Here is a 19,116-nt window from a genome sequence, read left to right on the forward strand (position 1 = left end):
TCACTACCAAAGATCAGCATGATGGCACTTTTGCCATAATTGTTAAGTTCTTTTCTCCACAAATTATGAAGAGAATTCTATTTTGAGTCTACTCACAGATATCACAAACACAAAGTAGGGTCATCACAAATTTTTGCATGCAAATAATGTATGCAAATGATTTCATAATCAACAAAAGTTTTTTCTCACAACATCATTTCATAGCAAGCAACAAACATGTATACTGTAATCATTAAGCCTTTATCATAGTTCGCACAGGAATTATTGACCAAGTTAATATAGCATTTCCTCGTTAAGCTTGTTTATTATACCAAATTACTACACATTTTGTAATTTTCATTTTAAAACATTCAGCACAGAAGTCCAACTAAGTTTTGCTGGATAATTGGGATGATCAAGTCTCCATAACCATACAATAATACAAAATGGCGTTTCCTCATTATGCAAATGAGGTGACAAATTAGCATGGCTCCAATAATGTGACATTCATATCTACAAAATGTAGAATCTATGCTAGACAGATATGAATGATTGTCATTATTATAATATTTGCATTAAAATGGAAATGTAAGCTTTTCTTCCTTTACCTCATTTGTTATGCATATTCTGATTAGTTTAAATTACACTTTGACACATTCAACCTTAAGATACCAACAAACAATTTACACATTTGTACATTTGCACCCATGTACATTTTGTACCACAAAGTTCCCATCAATTATGGTGTTTCCTGACTTTCCTCGTTGATTATGCAAATGAAATCCAAAATTAGCAGAGCTTAATGTAATTTGACATTCGTTTCAACCAACTTTAGTATGTCCCAACTGGAAAGTGTGCATCACTTACTAGAAATCAGTACTTATTGTTTGCCTCATTAATTATGCAAATTTGGTCCTAATTAGGATAGTGTCACTTAAAAACATTCAGCCTTAGCCAACCAATATATGCTGTAATTATCAAGTTACCATCAGCTAACAGTAAGAATTATGGCATTTCTTCATTTATCGTCCTAATATGGTCATCATTTGCATAATTATGGGTGATCCAAAATTTCTTAATTATTGTAATTAGTGTATATCCTTAACAATATACAAAAAAGAACAATTAAATTAACTAAATTCACAGCTTCTTGAGTTATTTCTCTAAAATCAAACACAAGACAGAAGCCACAAACCCTTGACTCATTAATTCATGGGATTCTTACAGTCTACCCTAGGCTTGTTCCACTGTAGGCTGTCCTGTTCAGACTAGTAGGCTGCCATCTTTCAGCCTACTAGGCTGGCTTAGTTGGACCATGGTGAGAGGTAATGGACTACCAGTCTGTTCCGCTCAGACTTCCAGGCTGAGCAATGTTTAAAGTTAATTATCTCAACATCCGTAAGTGCTATGACAGAAATTAAAACACCAAAATGAAGGGGAGAAAATACTCTTTCCAATGGCATATTAATCGTTTCTGTACTTTAAGAAATAAAAGTTTTAGGAATTGGGAATTTTAGAAAGTGACTTTCAAATTTTAAACTGACCAGTGTTACACTTTTTCCAAGTTGTTTTCATTATCTAGAACGCTTAACAATTCATCTTGGCCCGTTGGGGGTTCAAATGTTTGTTTTAAATATATATCATATAATTGTTTACAAGAGAAGGCCTGAGAAGCGATGGTGTTTTCCACCGAATCACCGAGCTGATCCTTTTTTACTGTATTTTTCCAACCATTTGGGATAGCTGACTTCAGGCTAGAGTATCTGAGCATATCAACAGGTGTAAAAACTATTTCATGTTTCTGGGCCAGCTCACCCAATGTTAGGAAGTTACCATCGCTTGACATAACATCACATATTTTCAGAATACCAGCTTGGCACCACCGGTTGTACAATACAGATTTCCGGCCTACTAATATAAATCTGTTGGCCAGGTGCATATACCAAAATGTGCGTTTTTCTAATTAATACCTAATATTTGCATAATTAATAAAGACATTACATAGTTCTTTTGTGGTCACTTCATGGTAGAGACTTCATATTGGAGATATATAGGTTGCTTGAGGACAGGTGAATACAATGAAATACATCTTATGTCAAGACTCAGGTATATGCAATAATAGGAATACAAGGGACCCAAGCCTCCTTGTCTGAAACAAGTTCAACTATCTTATTACCATGTAATTACGTTAATATTGATACTATGAATGGAGTTATGTATCAGACTCGTGCATTTATATCATTCTGAAACTGCATTTTTTTATTTATACCAATCAACTTCTAAAATGTCATGTAAACCCGTTTTTTTTTTGGGGGGGGGGGGGGCGAAATCGCTAAAGGGGGGCGAGGTACTAGTAGGGGGGCGAGATCGCTGTCACACCGGTACACCTTAGAATAAGTGCAACAATTCAATTGAATTTTTTAAAAAAATTGTAAGCAAAGAAATGCAAACAAGTCCGGACCTGGTTGATTTAGATTTGGGGTGATATATAAAATCTTCATTAATGAGGCTTTTGGGTGTATCAAACACAATAACCTACAAATACATGATTGTGAATTGTTGTATGACGACATGACATGTTCTCTGATTTTTTCTATGCATAGTTTCAACAGAGGAGACCTCAAAGCAGCTCCTTGAAAGACTGAAGACCCAGCTGACATCAGAACATCAGGCCAGCATTCAGGTACATGTGTACTAATGGCAGGCTTAACAACAGAGCAAGCCTTCACATGTTTTGGTTATGTCCTGAAAGGTCGTTTATGTAGAATACAACACGGGGGTATTCTGTATCACCCTCGGTACCAGCCCTCCCGCGGGTTGGATCGCTCAAAGGCCGGAAGGTGATCCGACCCGCGGGAGGGCTGGGACCGAGGGTGTATTTTATTTATGTCGTACCCACCTGAGAAAACAAATGTTTCAATGCGAAATGTGGCAGAAGTTGAGAAAATAATTGGTGCCCTCGAATAAACATTGTTACAACAGCAATGTTCCAATGTCCGAATCAGGTATTCTAGTTTTTTGCTGCACAGCACTGGCTTGCGAAAAGGATGTTCAAAATATTCGATGGAAGCCTGTGTGATAAAACTGTGAAGCCTGTGTGATACAGCTTTTTATCACACAGTCCGGAACACCTGTATAGAATGTTATTGCGGCACAGGTATGATATAAAGTGCAATATAACCAGCTGCTGCCGTGTCGCGTGCCTGCAAAGCGGGTGTGTTACGCTGAAGGGCGTTTATACCGGCTATATAGATATAGATACAGAAGCAGAAAATTGAGTTATGCCTCATTTTTCTAGGCGAGGTCAAGAACTTTTTGAAAGCACATTGTTTATATTGGAGGGTGCTACATGTACATGACAATGTGCATGCTAGTACATTGAAGCATAATGGGTCACCATGCTATGACACACAAATTGAGGACCATAACTTTTCAACTAGAGTAGCAGTACTTTGCTGGTGTTTACTTGTGGGACAATGTCTGATAAAATATGAAAAATGTCAGATATAAATGTGTATGACCCTCAAAACTCATAAAGAAATCCCTCAAATTACTTGTGGTGTAAAAAGAATCATGACTTCCCTCATTGGAACCCTTTGAATGATATTCTAAATCTATCACCATGAAAGAGCCAAGACCGTCCTCATTATTACTTTATGCCAATGGAATTCTGCCAGTGGTAACAGTCAATTCAGCTAATAACAATCCCTATACATCTAAATCAAAGGCAATTTATGTAAACTCTATAATAATATAAAACCCAGTACATGGACCAGTGCAGGTTAGGTGCAGGCAGACACCTGAAATACCTGAACAGTTCCAATTTTACCTGCACTAATCTGCGTAATGATATTATGCAGGTGGTATTTCGAGCCCTGACCCAGCTACAGTAGACGTCATCCATTGAGCACAATTGTAGACACAGGTAAAATGTAAGTTTATGTTGCTAATACTTAATGTTTCTTCTTCTGACAGAAAGCAACAGAAGAGTTGGACAGGATTGCGTTGGACAAGCTGGCCTCCCTCCGACAGGAGATGGAAGAGAGGCACCAGGAGGAGTTAAGGGCCAAGGAGAGTGACACTCTTCAGGAAAAGGAGAAACTTCAGCAGGCGAAGGATGAACATCAGTCAGCTCTGGAAGGGGTGCTGAGGCAGCAGGAGATGCTGCTGGAACAAACAGAAGGTAAATTTTTTTTATTTTTTTTTTTAAACAAGTTTGCTCAGTGCAAGGCCATTGACCACCTCTAGGCACTGAACTACGCTCACTGTGGCAGCATATCTTCTCCCTTAGTCAAGCTTCAGCAAGTTCGACTAACCGACTCCATAGGCGAAGCAGGGGTTACGAGACTGCTTGGGAAATTTCCTACCCCATTCACACAGGTCCCCTACTCCTTTTGATAAGTGCGGGGATAAGTTTAATGTTCCTCATGACATTGTGTACATGTTTTGTATGTCAATGTAGTCAGCAATGCATGCTAGCTTACTTCTGCATGTTTGGGTACGTAATGTGCTTAAAAAGTTAGAAATTCAAAAGGCACTGCAAGTCTTTGCAAAAGTCACTTTATTTGAGGTCATTGCATGGATAAATGGGAAAAGGGCCTCAAATAGAGCAAGGTGGTACAGTACTACACTAGGATAACAGACTGAGTTGTTTTTCCCATATCCTACATTGTATATTCTACCAACCTGATGAAGTCATTTTGAGAAATTTATTCAACTCTCCATGTATCATTGCAGTGATGAGGAAGCAGTTGGAGCTCCAGCACCAACAGGACCTGATGAAGCTCCACGCAGACATCCAGACGGAGTACGCTGAGCTGGTGCAGGTCAGGGCAGAGCTGCTGCAGTGGCAGGAACAGATCACACAACAGCACACCCAGGACATCCACAACCTCAACACAGACCACCAGGCAGAGCTCACCAAACTACAGAAGGACTCCAACAACCTGGAGGCAAAGCTGCACCAGACACACCTGGAGGAGATGGAACAGATGAGGGCGTACTTTGAGAAAAGGTGTCGCGAACAGGAGGAAGACTTCGCCATGGAGATCGCAAAGGTTAAAAAGCACTATGAAGAAACAGTTGAGGTACATGTAGATGTAGAGGAGGAGAATGCTTACAGGATGCCCACGTCTGCCTACACTCTGACATCCACATTGTTGTCTGATGACAGTTCCCCGTGTCCCTCCCCTACCTCCCCACTCCAGCCTGAAGTAGACCTAGAACGGTACAGGAAGGAACTTGAGGAACAGTTGGAAGAGCACTACAATGATCTAATGGAGAGGACACGTTCGGACATGGCGACAACACACCAGCAAGAAATGACAAGACTGCAGACAGAACTGGAGACGAAGACAGAAACAGACTTGGAGAATTTGAGAATTCAGCTAGCCGACAAGTATCAGAAGGATGTCGAGAAGCTCCAGGAAGCACATTTAAAGGAAATGGAGGAAATTCAAGAGAGATTGTCAGAAGAACACAGGCAGGAGACGGTTCGACTGAGGATGGATTGTGCTTTAGAAGCTGCCAAACAGTCTGAGCAGGACATGGAGGAATTACGTAAGGAGCTTGAAACAAAACATCAAGAGGCTCAAGAAAGCCTTGAACAAAATCTGGAGGAAAAATACACAGCTAAAATAAAGTCACAGCAGGCAGCTTTTGCAGAAGAGCTGGCCAAAGATCGAGAGATTGGACTCCAGCAGCAGCAAAGTGAACATGAAGAGGCACTGGTCAAAGCTCAGAAACACATCGAAGACGAAATAGTCAGAATCAACATGGAGAAAGATGCAGAATTGGAAGTCTGGAAAGCCAAACTCCAGAAGAATGTTGAACGATTGGAACAGGAGAAAGAAGTATTGCTAGAGGAGAAGGAGAAATCTGCTCAGCAAGTCAGGGAGGTGGAAGAACTGTACAGAAACAAACATGAGCAGGTTTTGGCCGAGGCTGTTGTCAGACACAGTATTGAGGTGGCGGACCTGAGAACTCAGCTGGAAGATGCTCAGCAAAAACTGAAGGATGAAACTGATGCTCTGGCCCTTCTTAAACAGCAACACCAAAAACAAATTTCTGATATAAAGAAAACATTGCTGGAAGAATTTGATGTTTTGACAGCAGAAATGAAAAAGCAACACCAGGATAACATAGATGGTTTGACAGAAAAACACCAAATAGAGCTCACAAGGCTTCAAGAAGACCAAGAGCAAGCCTTGGCACATCTAAAGGAGATGCAGGAAAAGGAAATCACAAAGATTAAAATGCAACATGAGGCTCATTTAGAGAACTTGAAATCAAGTGTTTCAGAAGAAACTGTGTCACAGCACATGCTCAACTTAGACAAAATTACAAGAGAAATGGAAGACAATCACAAACTGGAGATGGATAAAATGAACACGCAGCTAAAAGAACAACACTCTGCTGAGATTGCACTGTTGGAAGCACAAATCAAGGAAAGAGATGTCGACCAACAGAGGGCGATAACAGACCTCCAAACCATGCACCAAGCAGAACTGTCTGCCCTGAAACAGGATCATCTAGCCAATGTGACCTCAGAAGTAGCCAAGGTTAGAGAGGAGCTAGATGAAGCATATAGACAGCAATTGGAGACTGCCCAGCTTGACTGGGAACAGAGTTCTGAAGAAAAGACTCAAGAACTTCAACAGGAATTGAAAGAACTGGCCCAGTCTCACGAGAAGGAGTTAGATGACATAAAACAGAGATATGAAGATGACATGAGAAACCAGCTGGAGACACTAGGAGAGGAGGCTGAGAAACAAAAGGAACACAAGATAGCTAAGTTGAGAGGAATCCTGCAGAAAGACATGGAAGCCCTGAAGATAGAACTCAAAACAGCCGAGGAGCATCACGAGGAAGACAAAGCTCGCATCAAGTCTCACTTCCAGCAGGAACTGGACAAGATGCGTGACGAGCTGGGCAAGAAGACTTCAGAAAACCAAACCCTTGTTGGCCAGCTGGAGTCCATGACACAGAAGTGCACAGAGCTGGAGGAAGGGCTACAGAAAGCAATGGATGAGAAAGCTGCCTTGGAGGATGCCGCAGAGAGAGGGAAAGAAGAGAGTGAAAGGGAGTCAGAGGAAAGGTTGAAAGAAATGCTGGAGAAAGCTGACAAGGAGAAGGACAGATTGCAAACTGAAGTTGAAGAAGAGCAGAGGAGGAGACAGGAGCTGAGACAGGAGTTCGACGCTGCTGTGGGTGATTTCTCCGCAGAGTTGGAGGACTTGAAAGCTGAGAAGGAAGCTCAGAAACAGAACCTTCAGGAGCAGGAGGCATTGATTGCACAGGTTTGGATGCTTATATTTCAGGGCTTGAAATACATTTTCTGCATACCTGCACTGGTGCAGGTAACATTGAAAATTACCTGCACATCATAGGACATTTATGTACCCTGTATAAAACCCAGTACATGGACTAGTGCAGGTTAGGTGAACAGCTCCAATTTTACCTGCACTAACCTGCATATGCAGGTGGTATTTCAAGCCCTGTATTTGTACACATTTGCAGCTGTTGTAGATACAGTATGTAGGAAATTTCATGTATAACAGACAAGACTAGAAATGCAACAGTTTTGAGAAAATGTAGGATGTTTCTCCTCCCAGTAATTTGCCTTTTGTCAAGCTACTCAAACACAATACTGGAGTACCATTAAGCTTCAACTGAGGCATCACCTCCCAAAAAAACTAGGCTCGCCCCTGAGGCATTGCCAAAAAATGACAGGAAGACCAAAGAAGACAAGGGTCATAATCCCAGCAAAATATAGTTGTCTTATGGATAATAAGCATTGTTGAAGGCAACACAAGCAATATTACACCATTCAAAAGTGGAAATAATCTGGATAAGGAAATATGTATGAAATTGATATCTACTGCACTATATTGCATAATTATGTGATTTGGTTTATTGAGCTGATCAGTGTATTGTTTGACAGGAGATTTGGTAAGAAAATTTAGTACCTTAACTAATGACATGTAACTTACTCTGAAACAGGTGCAAGAGGAAAAAAGTAAGATAGAGAGGCGGTTAGAAGATCAGATTGCGAGGTACGAGATGACCATGAATCGTCGGGAAAGAGAGAATGAAGAGGGAGAGAACCTGCTGAAGATGCTGAGATCTGACCTGGACAGGCTGCAGGAGGAGAGGTACACAAATATATTGTGAACAGTGACTATTATACTTCATGCAGTGATCATGATGCTGTAGCTGTACTATCATGTAGTTCTCAAGCTTTAGATGTCAACCACTCACTCAGTCACTCAGTCTCTCACTAACTCAGTCACTCACTCTATCTCTCTCTCTCTCTCTCTCTCTCTCTCACACACACACACACACACACACACACATACATACATACACACACACACACACACACACACACACACACACACACACACACACACACACAGGTGTCTCTGTTGGATCAAGTTTGCTTTCCACCAAGTTTGACCCATTTTGACCCATTATACAGACCTGACAGTGCACAGAAAAAAGAAGAAAAAACAAGTGTTTCCTGTGAACTGCATAGTGACTGTCAAGAATCATTTTATTCAGGGTTCTCACCATGATTGTTTTACAGCATAGGAGGCATCTTACCATAGCGAAGCCACATGGCAAGTGCCACAGGCTTATTCATTGCAGAGGCTAGGGACATGCTCTTCTTTAAAGTTTTTAAATTTATAACAGTTAGAAACATTATTTTCTGCATTTTGAGGGCTATTAAAGTTTAATGAAGCTACATTAAATACCTTTTTCAACAACAGAAAAGCCCCCTATCACAATGTAGGGGAATCCGATACAAATCACATTGTAGTGGTCCCTATGCTCAACTAGACTGGCGAGGTCCCTAATATTCTAGTTCAAACCATTATGATAAGTGAGTCATTTGAGTGACATGGCTTGAAGATTGTTCTGCATGTTGATTGTTCCATGTATGAACATTACCAGGGATGCAGTCCAGAAGGCAAATGACCATCTTCTGAAGACGCTGTCTGATGTGACACAGACTAACATCTCGCTAGAGGAGAGAGTTAGTGAGCATCTGGAGAGACTTGCCAGGGACCGACAGGGTGCAGCTGGGGACCAACCATCTCACAGCAGTCAAGGTATCATTTAAAGATGCCATTTATCTAATATATTATATAGTGTATTAATTTATATAATGTATATTTGCAATAAAACTTATTATTATACAGTCTCATGCATGTACATGTCAATGTCCTGTCATGTGTAAAAGAAACATTATTCCAACTGTAGATGACTAGAAAATGGGTCGGAAATGTAGAAGAGTTGTTTTTTAACTTAATGTCAACTGTTCACAGAAGTCACATTAGCTTGAACGTTTATCTGTGTTGATAATTATGAATTTATGAAATAAGACTAAACTTTGTCTACTAGCTAAAGCATGACTGTTCTTTTTATAGTAGGAGACAGTTAATTAATTGCACAACAGATTACCGCACACTTCTTTTAATTGCACGGGATTCAAAAATTCAAACCAGTGAGTTCCAGCTGGATAACTTACATTGTTGCACCACCCTGTTGGGCAATCCGATCTTCGGTCAGGCAGTTACCTCGAGTGGTATAGAATACACGGCGTGTTGTATTCTGTACGTATTTCTGTTTCGTAAATAATGGTAATTGTTTCTATGTTGAGCAGGTGGAGACAGACCAGACCTGAGCCAGACTAGTGACCATGTAACGGACCTGTCCTCCATGACTGATGAGGGACTGGACATCTCCCAACAGCTGGCTGACAGCATGTTTGTGGGACCAGACCTGGACCAGGAGGGAGAGATGACAGTACACAACGCTGCCAGTAGTCTACAGGAGGCTGTCACTAGACTACTGGACCTGTTACAGCTGACAAAACAACAGGTGTGTATAGATGTAGCTGTCATCAAGTGTATTTTACATTGTAGTTGTAAGGTTTTTCTGTGTTATTGTCAACAATCATATGGTGTACCAGTATATGACATTGTTTACAACAATGGCAACGTGTGCGTCATTGTTTGGATAACACTCCGTTTTAAGGGGGACTTAACCTCAGAAGCAAGTGTTTTTTTTCCTAGAAGGCCTTACCTTAGGCTTAGACCTTCTAAAAGGCTGCATCTATATGAATGCAAAGTTAGTCAAATTTACACATTTAAATATGGCCAAGCGAGAAGCACAATCTAAGTAAAGGACGGGTTGGGGACTCCATTTCAGCACCAAGGATGTCGCCCATGGCAGACATTTAATTTAATAGATTCTGTCTGAGGTCCCAGAATTTGGTTAAATTCTGCCTGATCTTCTCAGAATTCTGTCCTGGAGAATTCTGCCATTGTGGTCACTGAACAGGTTATGGAACCTGCAAATTAGCCACCATTTCATTCTCACCATATCTAATGGTTGTGTGACCAGCCTTTCTAAAAAGCATTTCTTGTTACAGTGACTGTGTCAGTGATCCATCATAATGTGGGGTAAGGCTAGTTCACCTTTACCCGTGGGGTGACCTTTATTCGTTGTCTTTAAAAACAGCACATTTAGGAGTATTAAGTTTGCGGACAGTGGTTTCAAATTTGCAATATTTGCAAAATGTTCCAATTTGAAACCATCGTCGACGCGTCCATTTGTATGCGTTAACTTTTCTCTTACAAACTACGAATATAGGTTACCCTCGGATAAAGGTGAACCAGCGTTACTTGATAAGTTGAATAACTGAAAAATGTCCTTTCAGCTGAATGAGTCCAGAACCGCCCATGCCGACATAATGAATGCCTCAGAACAGACCCGGGTGAGAACACAGCAGATGCTAGTTGACAGTCAGCAGCTGCAGGAACAGCTGCAGGCTGAGGTGGAATCCAGGCAGGTGCTACAGCTGGAGTTGGACCAGGCAAAAGGTAGGGCAGAAACCAAGATTAAGGACTTATTTGGTACAAAATTTGGTTGAGGAAAATATCTATTTTAGATCTGCACATTGCTTTTTAACTATTTAGTAACGTTTTACTATGTTTGTCTGTATTTTATGGGTAAGCAGTGGCAAAAAGCCTAGGTTGACCCAGTGTATTGAAATGTTTTGTTGTCAATAGATTAATGCAAAAAAAGTAATGTACAATGTAACTGGCAAAGTCCTCCTCTTGGGCACCCTGCCCAGGTGCAAGGCAATAGTGGCCGACGGTGGCAATTATTGCTGAATGAAAAATAGTGCAAAGACATTACAAACAAAACTTGTGAATTCCTAGCCGCACTTAACTCCTGGGGACTAGCAATCTACATTGACTTTTGGGGGTTTGGAGGCCTTGGATGGGCCAACTCCAACTTGAAAGTGCCCTCTTCTGTTATTGTTACCAGGTGTGTTGGAAGGCGGTTTCATTGTTTGGGGGCAGAAACTAGATCTCTAGATGTGTGTTTTACATGTTAAGAAAATGTGACATACAATGTAGTAGTGGGGTGTGTTGTTCGGTTCTTTGTGTTAACTTTCTGGTTTGATACTCATGAATACCTCAGTAGCGACAAGATTGTTTTGTAAAGTGGGACTTAACTTTAGATGCCTGCTTCCTTCTCTCATACAGAGTGGGCCATCCTAGTTTGTACTGTTGTGGGCCACGCTGGTGTAAATTATTTGATACATATTCCTTTAGCTATTTATTGTACAGTGAGGTTGTAGTAGTTGAGTGGAGAGAGTCTTTGACACTGCTGTCTTGATGCATGTTTTCAGCCTAACAAAGGAAACTTAAGCCACATGCGCAGGGCCAACAGTGAAAGTTTTCCATCAGTACTACTGAGTGCTATAAAGTCATTTGTTCACAAATCAAGCAGCCAGTCCATACCAACATATTTAAACTTGGCTCAAGCTTTAAGTTAGAAAGTTCAGATTTGACAGGACTAGTTTGACAGGACTTAAGTTTGTTTACAGCTAGGCTTAAGTAAGATTTGGCTCCCTGACATGGACAGGGTCTATAGACCGTTTCAAAATAAACAAACGGATGCATGGTAACCTGTATTTGGGAACACCCAGCCACATGTAGATGATTGTTTAGTTGGCCAATATATGTTAATGATTAACCTACAGCACACTTTGACCTGTTTGTAACGATGTACGGTTAGCGTAACTCCAGCGTAGCAGGTGTGTCATCAAGCACTGTTTGGAGAAACTCTTACGGCACTAAGGCCTATTTGCCCCTTCTGTTTGTATAGGTTCGTAGTCTTGGTTATTTTCAGACCAGTATTTTGATTGTGTTTTATCCTGACTCTGGTTCTGTGCAGATTTCCACTAGACTAGTACAGATGTACATTGTATTTTGTTGTCTTCTTTGCCACGTGCACAATATGCAATGTAGAAAATGAATTTTCCAGTCATACCAGGTCCTCCAGAGTGGTGGTAAAAGCTGACAGTCTGGCTCCTTTGAGGTTCTGAAAATATCAGATAGTCAGAAAATTGACTTGTACTTCATTGTTAAAACAGAATGCAGTTTGTTGGACTACTGTCACAGTGAAAAATGGTACATGTTGGCTGCCAAGGGCTGTGGCAAGGTCAAAAACCTGCCATATGTATTGAAAAGAGTAGGGTCCTTCCCGGTGTGAGTGGATTAAACCATTCCAACCTAAAAGGGTGGGGAATTCCAGAGCAGCGTTATGTAGCTTATGCTTTCTCCTATTGAGTCTTTTAATCCTCACTGCTAGCAAACAGTGAAGCTCTTAATGTTGTTTCTGACTTAGTGAGAAGAGATGTTGTTGCAATTACAATCAATATGTGACCCATAACATTGGACTGGCTTTTGGGACACGCCTTGAATATTGATTCAGTAGTGACCTTTGGGTCTTGTTATGTGGTGACCATTATGTAAAAAGAAAAAGACATGCATTTGCTCTTTCAATATAATCCTATTTAGTGGTACCTTACGCCATATTACTTGTATGCCATAAGGTTGAAATTTCCATCATAAATATCTAAGCCCATACATGACGTAGCAAGTAGGTTTTGTGGACATCCACTTGCAGACTGGATACCATACAATGTAGTTCACATTCGTTCCCAATGACTCATTCACAGCACTGCATAAATGCTGATGATGGTACATTTTGAATGCAGTCAATTAGCTCAACTCTACATGAGTGTGGTCATAAGATTTGCTCGACAGAGCTAGAATTTAAAATGTGTATGATTGTTTAACAACCGAATCTGTTTCGTACTATTTCTTGTATCTAACAGAAATATAAAAAGATTCCGAAATGTTTGAGCATGACCTGAATTTCAAGGGGTCCAATAATCTATTGTATTATATATAGTAGTTACATGTATGAAAGAGCATTTTTTTGCACATTCTCAATTAAGACTTTTATCCTGGAGTGTTAAACTGTCTCTGTCTTTCAGGGCTGTCTGAAGGGCTTAAAACAGACAATCAAACATTACAAGAGCAGCTGGACATCAAAGAGCAGCAGCAGACAGAGATGGCACAGGAGATCGAGGGAATGAGAGAACAACTGCAGGAGATGGAGACGGAGAGACAGACTCTGCAGGAGGAGCAGGATCTACTGGAGAGACAGAAGATGGTCCTGTCTGAGAAGGCTTCCAGTGGGGAGCTGGGTACGTGGTTTCTCAACATACTATTAGATGTTCTACAAATGGAAAGCTTATTGTACAGACCAATACTATTTCCTTATTTGAAATATATGCTGATTTTTGCAGATGATTGATAATAGTGAATTGCTTACAGGCAAAATAAAATCATATTAACAAAAGCCAAAAAGCAGGTATTCAAGCAACTTGATTATGATTTTGGAAATGGTCAGACTTTTTAACTAGCATCCACTAGTTTTCATCACTTGACCTATACAATTTCCTTATTTGCAGATTTTTGCAGATGATTGATAATATGCATACAGGCAAAATGAAATTATATTAGAAATTCTTCTTCTTATATCTAATATTACTTGGATGATTAATTTTCATCGACGTATATTAACAAAATATACACCAAATGCAGAATAAGAATGCCCTTATGTATCAATTGATATATTCTCTGGAGGAGACAACACTAGCCTCATTAACCTTAACCATGTTGATTTGATAATATGATGACATCCTCTGGGAACCCCAAAACTGATGAGAGTGTGTGAATAACAAAAGTTCCCTTCATTATGAAACCAACCTGGTAAGTGGTCATTTGAAAGTTGACTAAAACACACAGAGTATTACAACAAAAGTGTTTTCATTTTAAAATTTTGTTCTTTCACATCTTGTTTGCCTTTGAAATCTATTTTCAATTTTCAATTGGCATTCTTTACATTAGTTTCCATTGTCCAATACTTTCAGGCATATATGATTGTGTATTTTACAGCTGCTTTGTACAATATATGGTATAATAATCAAAAAAATCTTTTGAGAAATGGTTGAAAATTGATGCCCATACATAAATTTTTTATGTCATCCATGTATTCAAATCAACATGGCCTTAATGCATGTGGCTGAGTTTAAAGGAAATGATACCTGATTGCCCCACTTTAACAATCTTAGTCTCATGCAGCTTTGTAAGTAACAAGTTTAGTGCCAATGGTCTAATGCAGCATAAGGCATCTAATTTGCTCTTCTTATGTTTATTTTCTATGTGGCTGGCATTCTTTCATACCACCTACTTCCTTGGCAACAAACTAACACCTTGGATCGTCACCTAAGGTGAAAGAGGTGTGTTTGCCCCCTCCATTTTTGTTTTTTTGTTTGTTTCGGTTTTCAGTTCCACCTCAAAATTCTTAGATTGTTTTCCTGACACTAATCTAACCTTTATGATAACATTGAAATAGTTTGTTTCCGCGCACATAAACTAACCATAACACCAGGACCTGTTCTTGTTGTATAAATTCATTATGTTTTTAATGACTTTTGTAATCTTCTATGCACTAGCAATTCTTATGCTGAAGAACTTTTCAAATGTTCCTATTGTACAAAGTCATGTAGATTATAGAGTTTCTGTGAAAATTCAAGGCATTCAGTTAGTTTATCATTTTGCCCCAGACTTGGAGTAACAGTTACTACATGTAACGGTTGTAGAAAAGACTGATTTGTCTACACCTGTCTAAGTATGAATACTTGAATGTCTATGTGTACTTGAAATTCACTAGCTGATATTCTTGCTTGTAGCAGGAATGTTTAAATCAATGCCTCAAAACTGAAGTGTCATAGCCTGGGTACCATCCGGATAGTATGAGTAGTTCGCTCCAGTGTTTATTATATACAGGCGCTTCTAGCTCTGGCGTTCATTGTTCACTGTATATATTGCTTCTCTGCTGTTCTGTCTGTAATCCCGGACCACGTGTACGTTTAGAATCGTCCAAATTTTGGACGCAGGCACTGATTGGTCCCTAGACATGAGCGAATTAAGGAATGGGTTCAAGCGCTCTTTTGAACCGGTGTTCCAACACCCGAAACACGCTCCGTCTGCTTGTGGGAAGACCTATTATCATCGAACGAGCGCTCTAGAGCCCATTCTTTAATTTGTTCATTACAGACGTTAGCACCCAACGGTTTGAATATGCAGGTCTCCAGATGGATAGCAGAAGCAAATATAGGAGAGTCAACTACTATCCGGATGGTACCCAGACTACTTGCTTATAGCAGGAATGTTTAAATCAATGCCTCAAACTGAAGTGTCATACAAACATGTAGATGAAACAGTAAGATACGATGTGCTGTTCCTCAGGTTTCCTCCAAGAGATTGAGAGTCTGAAGCAGGAGAAACAGCAGCTGGAGGAACAGCTGCATGCGGAGAGACAGCGGTGGGAGCTGCAGCTGCACAGCCTGGAGACAGCACTGGAGGACCAGAACAGGAAGACCCAGGAGCTGCAGGACAGCTCTGCTGGACAGGTGGAGGAGCTGAGGAAACAGGTCACTGCACTGGACAAACAGATCAAGTCTAACAAGCAGTTCATGGAGGTTTGTTTAGTAGTTATTCACATGCATTTAATACATTATCAGGGTTGGACAAGTTTTCAGTTGTCCTATCGGGCAAATACATACAAAATTTTCTTGCCCGAACCAACATTTCACTTGCCTGAAATTTAAATGACATTTTTCTACTGTATGCATTTTCACTTCCATCAATGAAATTTTTGTTATTGGCTCTATTTTTCTGTGTTGAACAATGCTTGGTGCCATGACTGTGAAGAGCAGCAAGTATATAAAAATCTCACTCAATGGAAAAAATCTAACTTGCCCAATAGTGGCAAGTGGGATAGGTCAATACACTTGTCTGATCGTCATTTTCACTTACCCGGGACAATAGTGCTACAATGTAGTTGACTTGACCAACCCTACATTATGATTGTAATCATGCTTGTGTTTGACTAGGCATACACATGTAAGACTCAGGTACCAACATCTGCATGTACATATATGCGCAAAAGAACCCAATACACGTAATGTAGAAGAGAAGGGGTAACCAGTGCTTGCGAGGCTAAAATATGTAAACTGTAATCAAGCTATGATGCAATACCAAGTAACAAAAGAGCCTCATGCTTCATCCTTAGTCTGAATTTTGACCATTAATTACCTAAAGTTTACGTTTAACTGACTGCCACTTCTTGTAAATAAGGTGTGATGTCTTCAAACATTGTTTCTGACTGGTCTGAAAGGTGAATAAAAGAAGATAATATGTATCCCTAATTTTCTTAGATAATTTTAGTTCAGTCAATGTTTTGAACCGTAGCAACTATTATAGAAGGTATTACACTTAACTAGTGACTTCATGAAGCAGGAAAAAAATATTGCAGGACACAAATTCCTAGAATTACATGCTACTTGCTTCAAAATTGTCATTGTTATGATTGTTATGAATATGCACATTTCACATGTGCCACAATAAGATATAACAGCAGTGGAGATGGGGGGAACAGATTCACTATTTTCCCTAAAATAGAGAATTCAACAGTTACTATATAAATGCAGAAACTTTCTCGGTGGTTTTATCTTCACGGTTTTTGCTGTGGCCACTTCACCGCAAACTTAAAACCACCACAAACATTTTTCCAGGGCAGTAAGATACTACCGTATCAGTGCATGGTGCTACCGCGAACTTAAGACCATCGCAAAAAGTCCATTTTCCCTCTACTGTGAACTTAAATCCCCGCGAACTTAAATTCATTTACAGTACTTAAAGTACCTGCACTGAATTCTTGTCTTCTTACCAGGTGCAAGCCCACGAGCGTGAACAGGAAAGAGAAGACTTCCAGAAGGAGATAGCAGAACTCCAGACTGAGTTACAAACTAAAGGTGTGGTACGGAATGTAGAGGAGCGCCTGACTACAGAGGTGCAGCAGCTGGAGGAACAGCTGCAGGACAAGACAGATGCACAGAGTCAGAGTCTGCTGAAAATAGAGCAGGTGGGTGACCAGGGGTACACCTAAGCATTTGCATGAACCCTATGAGATTTGTAAATTGTAGGAACATTATCTGATACACACAAATCACTATGTGAAAATGCAGTAACAAAGTACAACATGTAATTTGTTTGATTTTCATAAGGTTCGTGCATTTTCGCATTATGATTCGTGCGTATCAAGCTAGGGTTGTCTGTGGGCTGGTTGGGTAACCGGAGACAGTGCAGAATGTTGTTTATAAGAAATTCTAACATGCTATATCCATACGCAAAGTAAAACACTTATCAACAAAGTTTCTTCCAGTCCTCTAGTTCTTCTTATTAAGATGATTTGATCTGAAGCCTACGTCATAGAGCATAAGTGTGACGTTTTGAATTTGAGTTGTGCATGTGTGATGCCACAAACGTATTGATAACCTCTCATACTTTCATACACATATTGCCTTTTTGGTTACATAATCCTTAAAGTTTGTCTGGTATTAATTAGATGGTGATGTACTGTTTAGCTTGAGAGAGAACTCCAGGTCCAAGTGGAAACAAACAGCACCATGGAACAGCAGGTCAAAGACATGGAGAAAAAACTGGAGCAGCAGCTACAGGTGGAGGCACAGCTGAACACGCACCTGCAGCAGCTGAAAAAGGAGCAGGAGAGGACCCGGCTGGCATCTGAGGAGATTTCTCAGGCAAGAAATAGAGAAGAACTCTTCATATGATGTGTACTCACTGTATTTTCTGCAAAATTAAATTATATTTCAATTGGCAAATGCTCATTTTGCAGCTAGCGCTGCTAAAATTGTACGATTTACAATATGGTTGAAAACTGTTTGGGGGAGGGGGAAATTGATTGTGTATGAATGCCCTCGGTATGGGAACTTCATTAGAAAATATATGTTGCTACCATACATACAAATGTAGCATGCATTTTGCAGTTAAAGACAAATAGCAAAATGTACGATACACGACATGACATATAGTTTGCATGTACAGACTATATTTACCTTAGTCGAGAAGGTTGTATTTTCGGTAGCGTTTGTGAGTTTGTGTGTAGAAAACAAGCATACATGTAACTCTAGTTAATGTGTTGTCATTATGATGGGAAATTTAAGCTTGAAGTGGTGAATTTTCTGTACAATTGATAGATGAAGTTGAATGTGCAAAATTCCTACTGCAGGACAAGGAGGCCCTGCAGCAGCAGCTGTATGAACACATGCTGCAGATGTCTGCACTGCAGGCCAAGCTGGACGACAAGAAACATGGACAGGAGGTCGCAGACTCCTGGGTAGCACAGCTGCAGGAACAGCTTAAGGTGGAGAAAGATGCTCTCAACAGAAAGGACAGAGAGGTGAGCTTCTTAAAGACTATATAAAGACCAGACCCTACCTGTATGTTGTTAACTATAGAACTTAGTGTGCAACTGGCCAGTGGTTGCATCAACACCTTATCACCTGGTCAAATTTCAGCTGCCAGGAAACAGAGGTTGTGGTAGACCTAGGTTGGAGTGTGTCAGGGAGGATATCAAACAAAGTGTGTGGCCTAACCAGGGTAAACTCACTGGACAGAACTGTTTGAAAGCACAGTGTTGACTGCTGCCCACCCTTTTTTCAGGGACACCATCAGAAGTGTAATCAAATACTGGATACAATGTGTGCATTTGTCAGTCACTAAGATCTACAGAGCCCCTTTCTATACTGGTGTCTTAGACTATAAGTAGACACCAACATTACAAGCGTATTTCTAGGCATACTACCAACTTAATATGCAGCTGTGACGAAGACAT

General features: G+C 40.3%; 2 protein-coding genes across 2 annotated transcripts in view; both read left to right on the forward strand.

Annotated features, from left to right (window-relative positions):
• The window catches only part of LOC118424198 (pericentrin-like), a 67,736-nt gene extending 49,684 nt beyond the window's left edge, over positions 1–18,052 (forward strand). Inside the window, exons 3-13 of the mRNA XM_035832733.1 lie at positions 2,583–2,662; positions 3,955–4,162; positions 4,717–7,277; positions 7,981–8,132; positions 8,935–9,092; positions 9,647–9,864; positions 10,706–10,868; positions 13,343–13,600; positions 15,666–15,898; positions 17,152–17,343; positions 17,846–18,052. Coding sequence (XP_035688626.1) covers positions 2,583–2,662; positions 3,955–4,162; positions 4,717–7,277; positions 7,981–8,132; positions 8,935–9,092; positions 9,647–9,864; positions 10,706–10,868; positions 13,343–13,600; positions 15,666–15,898; positions 17,152–17,343; positions 17,846–18,052 — 4,430 coding nt within the window. The remainder of the gene's footprint in view (positions 1–2,582; positions 2,663–3,954; positions 4,163–4,716; positions 7,278–7,980; positions 8,133–8,934; positions 9,093–9,646; positions 9,865–10,705; positions 10,869–13,342; positions 13,601–15,665; positions 15,899–17,151; positions 17,344–17,845) is intronic.
• Positions 18,053–18,510: 458 nt separating this feature from the next.
• Positions 18,511–19,116, forward strand: part of LOC118424505 (A-kinase anchor protein 9-like) — a gene marked incomplete in the record, with an annotated part of 27,713 nt that continues 27,107 nt past the window's right edge. The window contains 1 exon segment of the mRNA XM_035833084.1: positions 18,511–18,653. Within this exon segment, the coding sequence (XP_035688977.1) occupies positions 18,547–18,653 (107 nt within the window).

This window comes from Branchiostoma floridae, chromosome 10, assembly GCF_000003815.2.
Source record: "Branchiostoma floridae strain S238N-H82 chromosome 10, Bfl_VNyyK, whole genome shotgun sequence".
In the NCBI taxonomy this organism is placed as follows: Eukaryota; Metazoa; Chordata; class Leptocardii; order Amphioxiformes; family Branchiostomatidae; genus Branchiostoma; species Branchiostoma floridae.